General features: G+C 44.5%; 1 protein-coding gene across 3 annotated transcripts in view; it reads left to right on the top strand.

The window, feature by feature from the left end:
* grik3 (glutamate ionotropic receptor kainate type subunit 3) overlaps positions 1–14,752 on the top strand; it is a 70,422-nt gene that overhangs the window by 36,455 nt on the left and 19,215 nt on the right. The window contains exons 1-9 of one of the 3 annotated variants that reach the window (XM_029838870.1): positions 1,444–1,468; positions 1,565–1,738; positions 1,823–2,080; positions 2,184–2,365; positions 5,373–5,426; positions 7,539–7,709; positions 9,193–9,336; positions 10,964–11,071; positions 13,073–13,186. In XM_029838870.1, the coding sequence (XP_029694730.1) occupies positions 1,459–1,468; positions 1,565–1,738; positions 1,823–2,080; positions 2,184–2,365; positions 5,373–5,426; positions 7,539–7,709; positions 9,193–9,336; positions 10,964–11,071; positions 13,073–13,186 (1,215 nt within the window). In that variant the 5' untranslated portion in view covers positions 1,444–1,458. Of the gene's footprint in view, positions 1–1,443; positions 1,469–1,564; positions 1,739–1,822; positions 2,081–2,183; positions 2,366–5,372; positions 5,427–7,538; positions 7,710–9,192; positions 9,337–10,963; positions 11,072–13,072; positions 13,187–14,752 lie in introns of those variants that run through there. The other 2 variants (XM_011605083.2, XM_029838871.1) reach the window with 2 other exon arrangements.

Here is a 14,752-nt window from a genome sequence, read left to right as displayed (position 1 = left end):
GAGCTGACGTTACTCTAATGAGAACTGAAGGTTGTTTTTCTTTTTTTTTTTAATGAACCCACACAACCCTACAAAGTTAAATACACATGGGGTCAACATCGAACCCATCAGAAGGGCACCAAGGGGGAGACAGAAAGCCAGAACCCTGTTAATGTTGGGCAACCGTGCACCTCCAAACACACCACATTCGAACCGATATTGCATTCTTCTTTCTTTCACAGATCCGGGGGCTTTGTTTGAGGTGCATTCATTACATCAAAGAAAACTCAAAATTTGCGGGAATTATGGGAACTCATTACTGCCACACTCTTCGGTCCGTAACCTTTATAAGCGTGAGCATCTTTGAGGACGTATCTGTTACCATGATTCAGTGTTTGGATGTGTTTTGATGCGTGATAAGCAGTTGGTATTAGGCTCTCTCCACCTCAAAGACGGCTCGTAAAAGTTAAAGATGAAAGACATTGGCTTCTTTTGATGATGGGGCCCTTTTTGCTGAATTGAGGGAAAATGGCAGGGACATGGTGCTTTGTTATTGAAATATGACGGAGGTGGTGGCAGAGGAGATCATCTCCATAAGCTGATTGCGACAGGCATCTTGTAGAAAGCTGTCTAAGCTGTCTCCTTAAAGGCTCCGGCTTCACTGCGGACGGGCTTTGTTGTTTCACATTTGACAGTACATGTACAGTTGTTACTTTACCAATTACTCACAAATAGAAGCATTTAGGCTAGTTTAATATTAGACACTTAGAACATGACAGTGAAATATTAGCAAAGACGTTGCGCGGCTTTTCAAAATAACTGGTTTGGCACGAGGCGGCTTGAATATACTCTTCAATAAAAGTCAGAATTATCTGCATTCGAAGGGTTGCGCAACATGCTGCCATTTGTGTTTTAATGACTCAAAGGAAAGGAGGGTTGCCAGTACGCATCCGAGGCCAGTTACGGGCTGGAGTGCCCCTGACCAAGGCCCAATGAGTACTACCCCTGAGCCGGACCTGTGCGTTCCTTACTGGTTTGTAAAGGACAGGTTAGATGCAGTTAGATGCAATGAATTGTGGGAATATCACTCTCCGACCAAGATGTTTCGAGTGATCTTTAGCCCCGAGACTTTGGTACATTGATGCACTTACAGACATGTTTTGGAAGAGTTTCTTGGACTCATCCAAAGAAAAGAAAGTTTTGTTTGGGGTTGTGGTAATTCGTTGAAAATATAAGTGCATCTTGATAAAAGTCAGGAACCTGAGATTTTCTGCTGCCCTGATGAACCAGACAGGAAGGCACATGCAAGCGCACACATACACACACACACCTTCTAAATCCCTTCAAGCTTTGGACTTTAGCGCTAATATTGGTTTTTTTTCTCGGTTTCAGTGAAAGTGGAGAGCGTTGCTCTGTGTTCCTGTGTGTGCAGAGCAAATATAAAGCTGGGCCCTGCTCCCCTCGCTGCTCTAAGTGCAAATGTCTCTCTGTATTTGTCTTCATTTATTCCCACTTTGACCTGTGCCAATAGTTTGCACAGTCTTTTTGAGATTTGAGACCCAAACGTTCTGTCTTTGTTTTTCAGGTGGCATCTTCGAGCAGACGGACGGACCTGTTTCACTCGTTAGCGCCGAGGAACTCGCCTTTAAATTTGCCGTTAACAACATTAACAGAAACAGGACTTTGTTGCCAAACACCACACTAACATACGACATACAGAGGATTAACATCTACGACAGCTTTGAGGCATCTAGAAAGGGTGAGTGGCCTGTTGCCTGTTGACGAGATTCCGTTCAGTCAGAACCACAAAATTCCAAACTATTTGTGTTTCGTTCCTCTTCAGCTTGTGACCAGCTGTCTTTAGGTGTGGTTGCAATATTCGGGCCCTCGCACAGTTCATCTTCTAATGCCGTGCAGTCGATCTGCAATGCCCTGGAGGTGCCGCACGTCCAGGTCCGGTGGAAACATCACCCCATGGATAATAGGGACAGCTTTTATGCCAATTTATACCCGGATTATTCTTCATTAAGCTATGCCATCCTGGACCTGGTGCAGTTTCTGAAATGGAAAACAGCCACGGTTGTATACGATGACAGCACAGGTGATTATGTTTCAAATGAAAGTCTCACCATTGTCTCGTTTAGAGAGAAATGTTCTGCTTCCTCGCTGCCGCTGCCTTCATTAGTGCTGTTTTCCCTCCTCAGGTCTCATAAGACTGCAGGAGCTGATAATGGCCCCTTCGAGATACAACATCAGGCTAAAGATCCGTCAGCTTCCTCTTGACACGCAGGACACCAGGCCTCTTCTTAAAGAAATGAAGCGGAGTCGGGAGTTCCGGATCATTTTCGACTGTAGCCACCAAATGGCTGCACAGATTCTCAAACAGGTCAGTCAGTCATACAGAAAGTTAAATCCTAAATGAAATTATTATGACAGGCTGCTGCAAATAGTCACTGCAGAGGTAGCGCTGAGTCTCATTAGCTGTGGTTGGAAACACTGCTGTGGTAGATAACACAAGAGCTGCTGTTGGTTTAAACTCGGCTCCAAACTTGGGCTAAAACTTTGGCTGAATCCCAATTCTACCCCATCGCCCTTCCTCTTTGTCTACCCTTGTTCCTTCAATACAAACTGGCAAGGGGAAAGGGGGAAAACATTACCCTAAGAAATGGAACACCACTTGACTACTACTACATCATCCAATGTCGCCGCTAGCTGGCTACATGTCACAAACCAACAGTCAACACGGCGTCGTCAATAGCGATGGTTGCCATGGTTCTCGTGTCATTCCTGCGCCTGTTCACAACAAGGCAGTCATGGAATACAAACCAATAGTGTAGTGTCCGCCTTTTGCACTGGATTGCATTGTTGTAGCTATTATTAGCTATGGATGTGTTATATCGTTAAAACGAGTGATTTTGGCAAACGTAGCTCGACATTTACGTTGCTAATGCTTTATTACCTGATGACAATATTAGTGTCGTTACGGAAGCCTATAATCATGCTTATTTGCATTTGCCTCCATCCTCTTTTTGTCTACTCTCTGCCACCATGTACTATATGGGGGAAAATTCCTCTACCCTTTTGTTTCATGTGAGGTTGTCGGCTGTCTTCCTTTTGAGCGCCATGTAGCCCTCCCCTTCCCCTTCCCCTTATGGAGGATTGTGACGCCCCTTTGCTTATCATGAACGTGCAAAACCAGGGCTAAGGGGTAGAATTAGGAAGGGACCTTAGACATCTAATATCAGCAATCCTCTTATGATTGTTGAACAAATCAAATCCGCCACAACGCTAACTCCACCTGCCAGACTTGATCAGCAGTCAGGAGACAGGAGGAGGAATCTTGACCTCTGGCTGCAGGACATTATAAAGGACTCCTCTGGATCCAAGTGGATGGAAACTGGGGTTTTGACACCAGCCTGCGAAAATATAGATTACAAGAAATAAATACTCCCCACAAAATCCCAGCCTTTTCTGAGAGTGTTGGAAAAGCTGTGTATTTTACAACTGCCAGTATTCCTAATCCAGAGGCTCGTTGTTGTGGAAATAAGGATACGAGTTTGTTTCTATCCCTCAAAACCAACTAATAAATAGGAAGATTATGACATAGCTGCGGACTGACCCTGATGAATGATGGAGGTCACATTCACGTCTGATTGCCTCTCCCAGGCCATCATTCTTGTACATGGGGGTGGACCCCTGTCAATATAATAAGTATGCCTGTTTATTTAGTTGGATTTCTCATAGATTGTTTAAAATCATTCAATTGGGCCTTCAAAATGTCATGAACAGTTCATTTTGATAAAGTCGTTCCTCTCTTTGTAGTTTGAGTGCACGTTTTACTACAGTCTACTGGAGGAGGGCAAATCAGATGTTTAATGTCCATATATAAACTATTCTGGGACTGAACTAGCTTAAGAGACAAGAGATGTTTCTCTTTGTGTTCTTTGCTGTTTTGTTTGTGTTTTTGGCGTTGGATTATTGCGTAAATTATGCTAAAGCGAGCAACAATATAACACCCAATTCAATCAGATTGGGGAAAAATCAGTAAACAGTATTTGCAAACGGATTAAGGTTACGTCGAAGTGCATGATATCAAGTTTGGTTGTAGTTCACATACAGCAAAGAAACTCAATGAACATTGAAATAAACAACTAATGCTGAGCAAGACGCAGAGAGAACTTGTTGAAGTTCTGCACGGCTTCAAAGCTGTTGGTCAGCCCCCGTTAACATGTTTACTGAACGCGGCATCGTCTCCCGAGATATTTAAATAAGGCATGCCACCGAGTCACTGAGATCTGAGGTGACACATTTCTGCTTTGGGCTAGCCTGCACGTCTCGCACCAACGAATCAGCATCCTCTTGAGAGACCGAGATGGTTTTGGGGCAAAAACGCACCAAAGTCTTCCCCTGTAGGACCAACTTGTCAGAACGTGGATATTAACAGATTAAAAACAACCCCGAACACCAACACTGTGGCCAGAGAAGTAAACTGACGAACAACCCAAAAATCTAAAGAAATAAAGCTCTACTTATCAACAATATGACATTTCTACCTCCCTGCCTACTTTATTCCACTTCATCGAAAAACATTTTTCTTAAATGTCAGCTGTAGAATATTTTGGGCAGGCAGCTGCAGCAAACCTTACCTGCCCGAAAACCCTTTAACGTTAGGTCGTTTAGACGCAGAGAGGCTCCTTCGCGAAGCTGCGAGTGGAAACTTGAGAAATCGGCGACTTGACGGATGTTTCGGGGGCAGATCTGGGCGTTGGGTAACGAGCATCCTGTGAAGGCTCCATCGAGTGTTTTTAAGAAGAGCGACTGAGACTTGAATCATGGTGGATGTTCAACCAGCGAAAAAAAAGGGAAGAACATCTCAGAGTAATGACGGCTCCCGCTAACAATGAGGAGGAGGGTGACACAACATTTCACTGTCGTGCGTTTGACTCGATGTCAAGAGACGCGGAGATGAATGTGCCTCCAAGTATGCGCACGGTCTTATTTACATAACCTTGACATTTCCTCCACGACAGATGGTGCAATTAAATGGGAAGCACAACTGCCAGGAGAATATGGTGCTTTTAATGTAGCCCGAGCCAAACAAGTGGTGGTGATGGAGCCTTGAATAGCAGGCTAAGATTACCGCGCTCCTTTGATGGAAGCTCCCCTCCCCCATGGCCTGTTTGTGTCTTGGAACTGTGGGCAGCCGTTTATGTCATAGCGAGTATCTCGTGAGCATCTTCAAGTCAATATAAGCTCATTAGAAGGTTTTTGTGCGGATCTCTTTCTTCCCGTTCTTTCCAAAATGCTGTAAAGTACAAAGGGCTTTTTTTTGCCCCGGTCCGTCTGTTCATTCATGTTTTCCTTTCTTTTCTTCTGCCTCCGCATCCCTCCAGGCCCAGACCATGGGGATGATGACAGAGTATTACCACTACATCTTCACCACTCTGGTAATGTACCTCGCTTGTTAATGCAAATGGAATCTCATTCGTTCTCATCTCCCTACCGCTTACGTATTTGATGAATTGCACCTAATTGCCGGTGGGGCTTGGCTCCAGTCCATAATATCAATTTTCTTTGACAAGCTGGAGGCATAATGGAGTTTTCAGTGTGCTGTATGGTAAACGCCTTGCTTTATATTCAAGTCAAGCGAAGCCTTTCAGGTGAGGACATATATGCCACCACCAGCGTTTTTTAAATTCAAAGAATGTCTTTTTTTTTTTACATTTTTGAATATTTAATTTATGTCATCACAGTTAGACTCTTCAGAAGATCGATCTTTGTTAAATGGGTGAAAATATCCATGTGTTTGACATATGTTAGCAATTCAACGAATGTGATTTTAATTTCCTTTAAATTGCAACCTTGTGAAAGCGTAAGCTGCTCCTGCCTCACAGAGGTTCAGCGTGAACTCCTGGCTTGATCCCCCCCCCATCTCGACCATTTTCCACCACCACTCTGATGAAATGATCTTGTCTGACTAATACAAGCAGAGCCAGCAGGGAGCCTCGGCCGCTTCCCGCCGCAGCGGCGACGGAGAGACTGGATGGGAATGAATACCAGCATGATCCGTGTTGCTCCTTTCACTCGCTCTTATTTTCTCTCTTTCACACGCTCTCGCCCACTCTGCTACGATGATGTGACTTGACACTGCGGTCCGGCACGTTTGACAGTGTGACAACAACAGAACCTGTCCAACGCTCGGAAAGCAACACCTTCAAGTCTTTTCCCTCCGCCATTTCTATTATCCACCAATACGATCCTTGATTTTCTGCAGCATTTTAGGTTTAATGTCCATCGTTTCTCCCTAGAATCAAAATCTATCGTCAGCGAAAAGCGACAAAATTCTGTCGCATTGACAGAAGGAACATTCGCACAATCACGCCCGGGGCCCTGAGTAATGAATATTTGCACATTATACGCGGTGCAACAATTTCTTCTCGATGGGATCTGTAGATGTCTGGTGTTTTATCTTCCGAGGTGAGTCAATGCTGACTTTTTAGAGCATGAAAAGCAACAGCAGACAGTATGGGGTAATAACCTCCTTGTCCTTTGAAATGAGTCTGTCACCGCTCCCATCCGCAGCCGTCTCTGGGATCGTAAAGTCGAGATTTTTCCCATCTCAAAGGCCTCAACGTGCAGTCGTGAACGTACAGGGGACGATGGCGCAACGCGGGATTGGTTGCACGATGTTGCTGCGAAAAAATAAAGGCACTGTCGGAAAAAAGTTGCATTTCGACGAAAGTTTCCAGTAGAAATCGGGGGCGTTACAAAAGATTTGTTCTCCACCCCCCCTCACTTTGGAAAGTACTTCAGTTATTCTGTTTTCTTAGCTTCAGAAGCTGGAGAAAGAAAGACTAACCTGATTTACTTTTTATTGCAATTTTGAATGTCATAGAGCTGCATTGACTTCCTTTCATCTCCATCCATGAGAGAGCACTGCGGAGTGTTCAAGTGTGAAAGATAAAAAAAGAGAGAGAAAAAGGAGAAGAAAATTCAGTGACTGGCGGCGAATGTTCTTCAGTGTCTTACATGCGTTCCTTTCCCCAGAACTAACCCCACAGGGTGCTAATGAAATATCTATGTTCATCCAAATGTATTTTCCAAGCCCCCTGGCCATTCCGACACGGCATGTGTCAACATGTGACTTCACACTTCAGCTGCAATCGCTGCCCCAGAAATTACAGCAGCTGAAAGCGAAAAGCTTTTTTTTTTTCCTTTTGCTTAGAAGCTCCACTGGCTGAATTATTAACATGATCCAACAGTGTGTGTGTGTGTGTTTTTTAATGTTCTCAGCTACAAACAATTAAAACACCTCCAAATGATGAGGAAATACACACACCGCCTCTCGTCTGGGCAGGATTTGATGGTTATGTAGACAGTCTCAGATTTTATGCTCCTGGGTTTGAAATCTATTGGGTGGTTTCTTCCGTTTACCCGCTTTAATCTCAGTTTAGCATCTCTTTAATCAGTTCCTGCGTTGTTCTCCTCAACCGTGAGGAGGAACCATCCAGGACCCCTCAGTGCTGACACACTCTCTGATTGCTGTTGTGACCCAACAGGACCTGATGGCCATCGACCTGGAGCCGTATCGTTTCTGTGGCGTCAACATGACCGGCTTCCGCATCCTCAATGTGGAAAATCCCCAGGTCGCATCTATAGTGGAGAAATGGTCAATGGAGAGGCAGATCCCACCTAAACCGGACTCGGGCCTGCTGGAGGGCATCATGACGGTATGGGCAGTGAAATTCTCCTCATATGTCGCTTTCATTTATCAACTCAACGACTTCTCTCTCTTTAACATGCTTTAGCCTGGACAGTGAAGCTCCAGCTGCTGAGTTTCCATAGAAAGAATAGCAAAAATTCATATGGCCCAAGAATACAGAAAAGAACTTCTTTGTCAACACTTTTTAACCACAGCCGATCGCTAAAGCGTTTATCTCCTTCTGCATCATCGTTATTGCCATTATGACGTGTTTTGAACTTTGATCAGTGGCCGGAGATACGTGATGAATTACGATGACCATTCTGTAAAATAAGACAAAAGATCCCGAAGACGAGAAGGATCTTAAATCCTCGTGTGATCTTGTGTACGACATCCCCTCTGCCGGCATTTTAGAACAAAATTCAGCTGAATTTTGTTTTGTTTTCTGAATATTTTTGCAGACACTTTCGCTGACTGAAGTTTGACTCTAATGAGTTAACGTAGAACAAAATGCCAATTCGTCTTTTTTTTCCCCTGATGACTCGCTCGGGTGGTGCTTTATGTATATTTGAAACCTAAACCGCCTTCAGGGTGCTCACAGAGGTTCTTCTTCAGCTCCTCTAAGAGATGAGTGGCAAAGCTGCATCTGGAAGGGCTCCTCAAAGTGCAGTGAGAATGGGTCCAGCCTCTTCACACGTGTTGTCAAGGATTGTTGCCATGTTTCCTTCTGGCATCGCGATTGAGAAGCTCCTCGGTCGAGGACAAAACCCCGATCGCTTTTGCAGTTAGATATTTGAGACGTTTCAATAGCAGGTATAAGAGTAAAGCCAAGCTCCCTTCAGCTGTGAATACAGGGGATTGGCCCATATCTGGATCAGACACTGGCAGGAATGGCACAAATCCTCACTGCTCCTCTGCATTAATCCTGCAGATATACAGTGACAGCCTGGAGAACACTTATTTAACCCTTCTGCCCCAATTACCCTCAAATGGGCCGGTCACCCTTAGCAACAATCTGCCTGCAATGGATTGTCTATAATGGATAATACAGAGCTGTCTCGGTGTTTGTGGGACAGAGATGCTGGCTCAGTCCATGGTCCACACGGTCCAAATATGAGCAGGACGACAGCCTCTCTGGGATTAAAGGGACAAAGATAGTCTCAGCAAGAATGTGCCGCAACAGATGGATGTATTTTACCGAGACTCTTGCTGATCTACGCCTCGGTGTCACCTGGTTTCCGCGGCGCTGTGGGCAGCCCAGATACCGAGTGCAAAGCCAATTCAACAAAAGAAACGTAAGACAGGAGCTTTTATTGAGTTCTCAGCGCTCCAAAAAAATCTGATCCTCTTCTTACTGACTTAAAAGCAACCGTTCCCACAGAAGATGAGCAGGTCTCGAGGGCTGGCCTTAAAACAGGTCCTGAGGCTCGACGCACGTCTCACTTTGAAGCTGGTGTCGCGTCCGTCTCCTTCCAGGCATCAGCTGAAGTAACGTTCACCCCTTATTCCAGACAGATGCAGCTCTGACCTACGACGCCGTCCACATTGTGTCCGTGTCCTACCAGCACGCTCCGCAGATGACCGTGAACTCGCTGCAGTGTCACCGCCACAAACCCTGGAGGTTTGGAGGACGCTTCATGAGCTTCATCAAAGAGGTGACGGGAGAACATTTTCCTGCGGGACTTCATGTATTGATAATCTACAGGACGTTGTCGGAGAGTGGGCCGTGACATCATCTGGGAGAACAGATTTACCCAAGAAATCAAAAACTTCCACGCAGAAATCCAACTCCCCATGATAGACGCGCCTAAACGTCTCTGTGTTTCCAGACAGAGCCCATATGTATAATAATAATGGACTCTGGTAGAAAAGAAGCTAAGTTTGAGTCTGAAGCAGAATCTGGCAGAAGTTACTCTGATTTTTATCAGCTACGTTAAGGAAAGTTCTAAAAGAAATTAATTAGTTATTGTAACTGTGGCTTCAAAGAGCTCGGCGGTTCAGACAGATGAGCGATGCAGATTCTTTAACTTCTGAGATCTTGATAAATGAGAAAGATAGCCCAGTGGCGCGCTGACGGAGGTCCTGGACATCATTTCCAAATGGTTTTAATGGCGATCCAGCCACGTGGGATGTGAGGGGTCAGTGAGACTGCGCCTGTGTAATTTATTAGAAAAGAGCTCAAGTGTAATTCAAATCATACGTGTTTTGAATATAAACGGTGAAAAAGATAATTGGAGTGAAAGTATTCGGCTTCTCTACTAAATCACAATAAATGCGGTGGAGAATCTGCTCACCAGGTTGGCTGGAATTACAAAACTGGAGCGAAATTTCTTGATTTAATATTTCTTGTTCGTGCTGCTGGTGTTCAACCACCTGTCAGGAATCTAGTTTTCACCTCAGCTTAATTTGCAGAAGTGCTTCAATTTTCTGATTTACCATTCAAATTTATAAAGGCATAAACCTCCCCATCTATTCAGAAGAAATGATTACAGATGATCAGGAGGAAGGGCAGCATACGAGATATATGTAATAATTCAGCATATTGCAGCATGTGAGAGGCAAAATATAGCAGGACTGTATTGTAGCATTAGTAGATAAACACTTCAAAAGCTCCTCTGTTGGTTCTTTTAGATGTTTTATTGATTCAATTAAATTTTTCTGAGAGTAAAAACTAAAATGTTAAAAAATCTAAAGAGAGAATTTAAAAAAACACACTTCATTTACGTTGGAGGGCGTCCGACATGTTGCGAAGGTCAAATCGGCCTTTTGGATGTGACGCATTGGAGGCGTTTATGTCGCTACGTCTGCCCCCTGGGGCCAGTTGGGATGAGGCAGGTGGGGGGGGGTGTTGGTGGTGGGGGAGGGTTGCTTGGAAGAAGGAGAGCACCGCAAATTTGTCCTTGACGCTTCCTCCGTCTCCCAACGAAATTCTGGCAGGACTGGACGCTGGTGGGGTGACAGAGCCACGGATTTAGGGACAAAGGTTAGAGGAAGCTGGCCAGAGTAGAATAACCCTGGTATGACGCACACCTCCAAAATAAAACCCCTGAATTTAGGTCGACGAGGCCACGAAGGGAGATGTACAATTAAAAAAATGTTTCACTTGTTCAGACTGTGAATATACATCCAGCGGACTTATTTTGAGTGTAACTCTCCTTGAGCCTGGCTCAAGGTTTCCTCCTGTTAAAAGCCAGTCCAGTCTGCGATTGTATCGTGTGCGATATCAATAAAACCGGAGCGACTAAAGGTGTTTGGGCGTTTGCGGCCTGCCTTGTCTTTCAGTCACACTGGGACGGGCTGACGGGGAGGCTCTCGTTCAACAAGACCACCGGCCTGCGCACGGACTTCGACCTGGACATCATCAGTCTGAAGGAGGACGGCCTGGAGAAGGTGACCTCGTCTGCCGCCTCGCTCCCATCAACAAACGCACGCCCGCCTTAACGGCAAACAGAACTCAGGGATTAAGTTTACGATTCGTCCTCTTTATTCGGAATGGATGACGCAGATCTGACAGTATCATTTACCTCCTAACAAGGAAGCAAATTGGCTGTTTAAGCATAAGCATAAGTTAGTGGATCATAAAGCAAATTGGATTAGGGTACACATTAGGGCGTTAATTGCAGCCTCTTGTAATGATAATTTGAGGTGATGCCCAAAATGCGGTTTGGTGGTAATGAGCTGTATAAACATGTTTCACTAGAACGAGAAAAACAGAAGAGAGAAGGAAAAGGTTGGTAATGTAGAACTTATTTTATTGTACTACATGGCAACGTAGCCCCTGGGCTATTACAGCTTTTCTCTTACCAGCGGGCTTTCATACATTATGAATACATCAAATATGGATAAGTCCCATTATGACTTCCTCAAGTACTCCCTAAAGGCTCGACGCTCTACTGTATAATAGCCGGGGCTTTTCAGCTCGTAACCCTTCTGTTCAAAAATAGAGCCCTTTGAAATGCCTTGCCCTCTTCCTTTCACCGCCATTTCGTTCTGCATGTGATCAATTAATTTCAAGCACGCTCATCTTGCGAAAGTATTTGATGCCACATTAGCGCGCCGTCGTTGCTGACAAATCCTACATGCCCGAGCGTGTTAGCGCTGATCCGGATTGTTGGAGGGGTTATTTTTTATGCCTTTATTATTGCCCCTTTTTTCTCGTATATCCGTGGAATCGGCTTTAACAGTTTGAGAATGTTAAGATGGAGACTTTCCTCAACTAATCCTGCGTAATTGAATATTAGCCCAAGTTGTAGCCCTGCTGTAATTATTAGAAGGCCGTTGAAAGTGCCGATTTCACTCAAGGTCGGCACACTTGGGAGGCTAAGCTACATGCAATGCTCACTGTTGCGGGAGGAAAACACCTTAAGGATGAAGGTTATTGCTTTGGATGTTCAACGAGTTGATGCAATTGTGAAAAGGTCTGATTGAAAAGAGTTTTTAGAGCTGCAAGCACGCGCCAATATTTTAAATCTCTCCGCTGGAATCCTCTTTAGTTGTGTGACAAGGTGTAACTAATGTGCTTTTCCAATAAGAGTCTTTGCCTATCTCTGGATTAAGCCAGCAGGACACGAGGAGTAGTTTCTCATGCCTTTGTGCGAGGGTGGTATGAGTTTTAAAGGGTCCACCTCGAGCACACCAACCCCTGCGAATATTAGAAGCTTTCCCTGCTGTAATGAAGAAAGCAAGAGGGCTGCGAGGAGGATTTTGGTGGAGCGCTCCACAGGCAAACACAGATCATTACCGTCAGCCACAGGACGATTTGTGCTAATGATATGTTCCAGAGTTCCCTCTTTTTTTTCTTCTCCTCCTGTTTTTTTTTTCCTTCTTTGCCTGAGGGCCTTGTGCATGTATTTATTTGTTCAAATCTCCTGGTGTATCACAATGAGACAGCAGAGCAGACGCACTTTCACAATAGAATCCACCTCCCAACCTCAAGCTGCATTCGTATCAGCTGTAGCCTGTTGGCAGTAATTGCAGATTTGAATTGTTCTTTTGTTGTTTGGGAAATAATTACAGAGAATATGTGTTTGAGGAGAATATGATGTAGAATTTTAGATAATTTGTGTTTACTTTGGGCGTCGGCGCGTTCGGTTTCTTTGATTCGAGCGTCGGAAGTTGGTTTATGTGCATTTTCACTGCAGGAAACTCAAATAGATCCTCCAGATTGCATCTGGCCTTGCTGGCTTGTGGTGTGAAAAAGAGTTCGTGGAAAATCTGGAGGATAGGAAAACATCTGTTTGCTTAAATTTAATGTTCTGATGGCGCGAACATTGTTGAGCAGCTCATTATCCCAGAGCGCCATCGTCATCTCCTGTGGCACCAGCTTCCCCATCAGAGGTAGGGCAGAACCTCCTGGCACACGTGGGAACATTTGGGTTTTATCTTCCTCAGGTGGGGAAATGGAGTGCATCTGGAGGTCTCAACATCACCGAGGCGCCAAAGCGGAAAGGGATGAACATCACTGATTCTTTGGCTAACCGATCCCTCGTCATCTCCACCATCCTGGTAGGTCCGCTGTGCAGCTAAACGGCATTTATTGTTCCTTTTACATCCACTGCAACTGAAGATGTGCAGCGACAGTACAGCTGCCCCTGCATCCACACCTCTGGGTGTAGCGAACAGCATTAAGTTAGCATGTACCATATAACCAATCAATTATATTGAGATTTAATAACAATGGGGTCCGTTTTAGAGTCTGTCCCACATAAAGACCAGAGCACAAATGTAAGGAATGAAACAGTCAGATCGTTGGTAATGTGACGTGCGACGTTCACAACGCTTCAGGCTAACTCGCTAATGTATTTCTCTCGCTGTGTGGAGCTTCCACATTAGCGTAAAGGCTAATGTCTGAGGTTCCTATTCTTTTGTTCATTAGTGCGAGATTGCCCTGCATAAACACAACTGAAACTGATTACAATGTTCCTCACACTCAACTTCCTGTTTGTGTTTTGCTTCTGAAACTGATCAATCGGATCGTCATCGTCGAGTATAAAACTATTTACCTGATAAATTATTTAATCACAACGCTCATATTGAACCCCATAGAGTGGTTGTTAAGTTGCTAAGTTCAGACGGGATAACTCCAACCCATTCAGAAGCAGCAATGGCATATCCAGAGGGATCATTTTGACATGCAAATAGCAAACAGGAGGAAAAAAACAGTTGTCATATCAGTTTTCTGCTCCCCCAGTGCTGTGATTTCTTTACAGGGGTTAAACTGAAGTGCCGGTGTGAGTATTTCCACATCCAAATTTCCCTGAATAGATATCGTACTGCGATAAACACTATCATTATGCTTGTATTTGACAGCAAAATTGTATTTGTGACAAGGGAGGTCAAGGAAATGCATAATTAATGTCCATCAGAAGTGCCCTATGTTAATTATTATGGACATAAAGGACGTGTGGACTGGATGCTACGTCGGGACGTGATCGGGGCGCCAACGACGTGTTGTTCATCCAGATTTTTTTTTTTTTTTTTTACCCTTTTCTTCAATTTTTAAGTCATTCCAAATGTCGCTGGATTCCTGGAATACTTGCAAAACCTCTAGTTGATGTCATCTCTTTAAAGTAATTTTTTTTTTTTTAAGTTTCAAATTTAATAACAGTCAGCTATCAGCATCATGTGATAGCGCATGGAGCCGATCGCAGTGACGCGTGACTAAGACATCTGACAGCCTTACAGTGATAACTTTGTCAAAGAGATTAGGCCGCTTAATGTGTTTTCCCTCTTCCATTAATTGTTTGCACTCCATTGCTTATGATGTGGCTGTGAGAGCCCACCTCCCTCCTCTGTCTCTTCTGCACCCCCCTCCCTGCTGAGACTCTGAGGTCTGAAATGGTGGGAAAGGAAAAAAAAAAGAAGCCCAAAACGGATTTGAGAGCAAACCTTGGGGAATAGCAAGAAAGGCTAGAAACAGATGGTAATGACTTTTCCCATAACGTGCAAACTTTTTGATCAACTTAATTGGACAACTTGTGCAAAGTTTGTGGCTATTTGTGCGCTCAGCCCCTAAATGCATTGTCGCCGAGCGTTCGTATTGTGTTATTTATTTCAGAGCCCGTCAGAAAC

Source organism: Takifugu rubripes, chromosome 7, assembly GCF_901000725.2.
Source record: "Takifugu rubripes chromosome 7, fTakRub1.2, whole genome shotgun sequence".
Taxonomy (NCBI): domain Eukaryota; kingdom Metazoa; phylum Chordata; class Actinopteri; order Tetraodontiformes; family Tetraodontidae; genus Takifugu; species Takifugu rubripes.
Note: the sequence above shows the minus strand (reverse complement) of the source record. Positions and strands in the feature narration are given on the sequence as shown.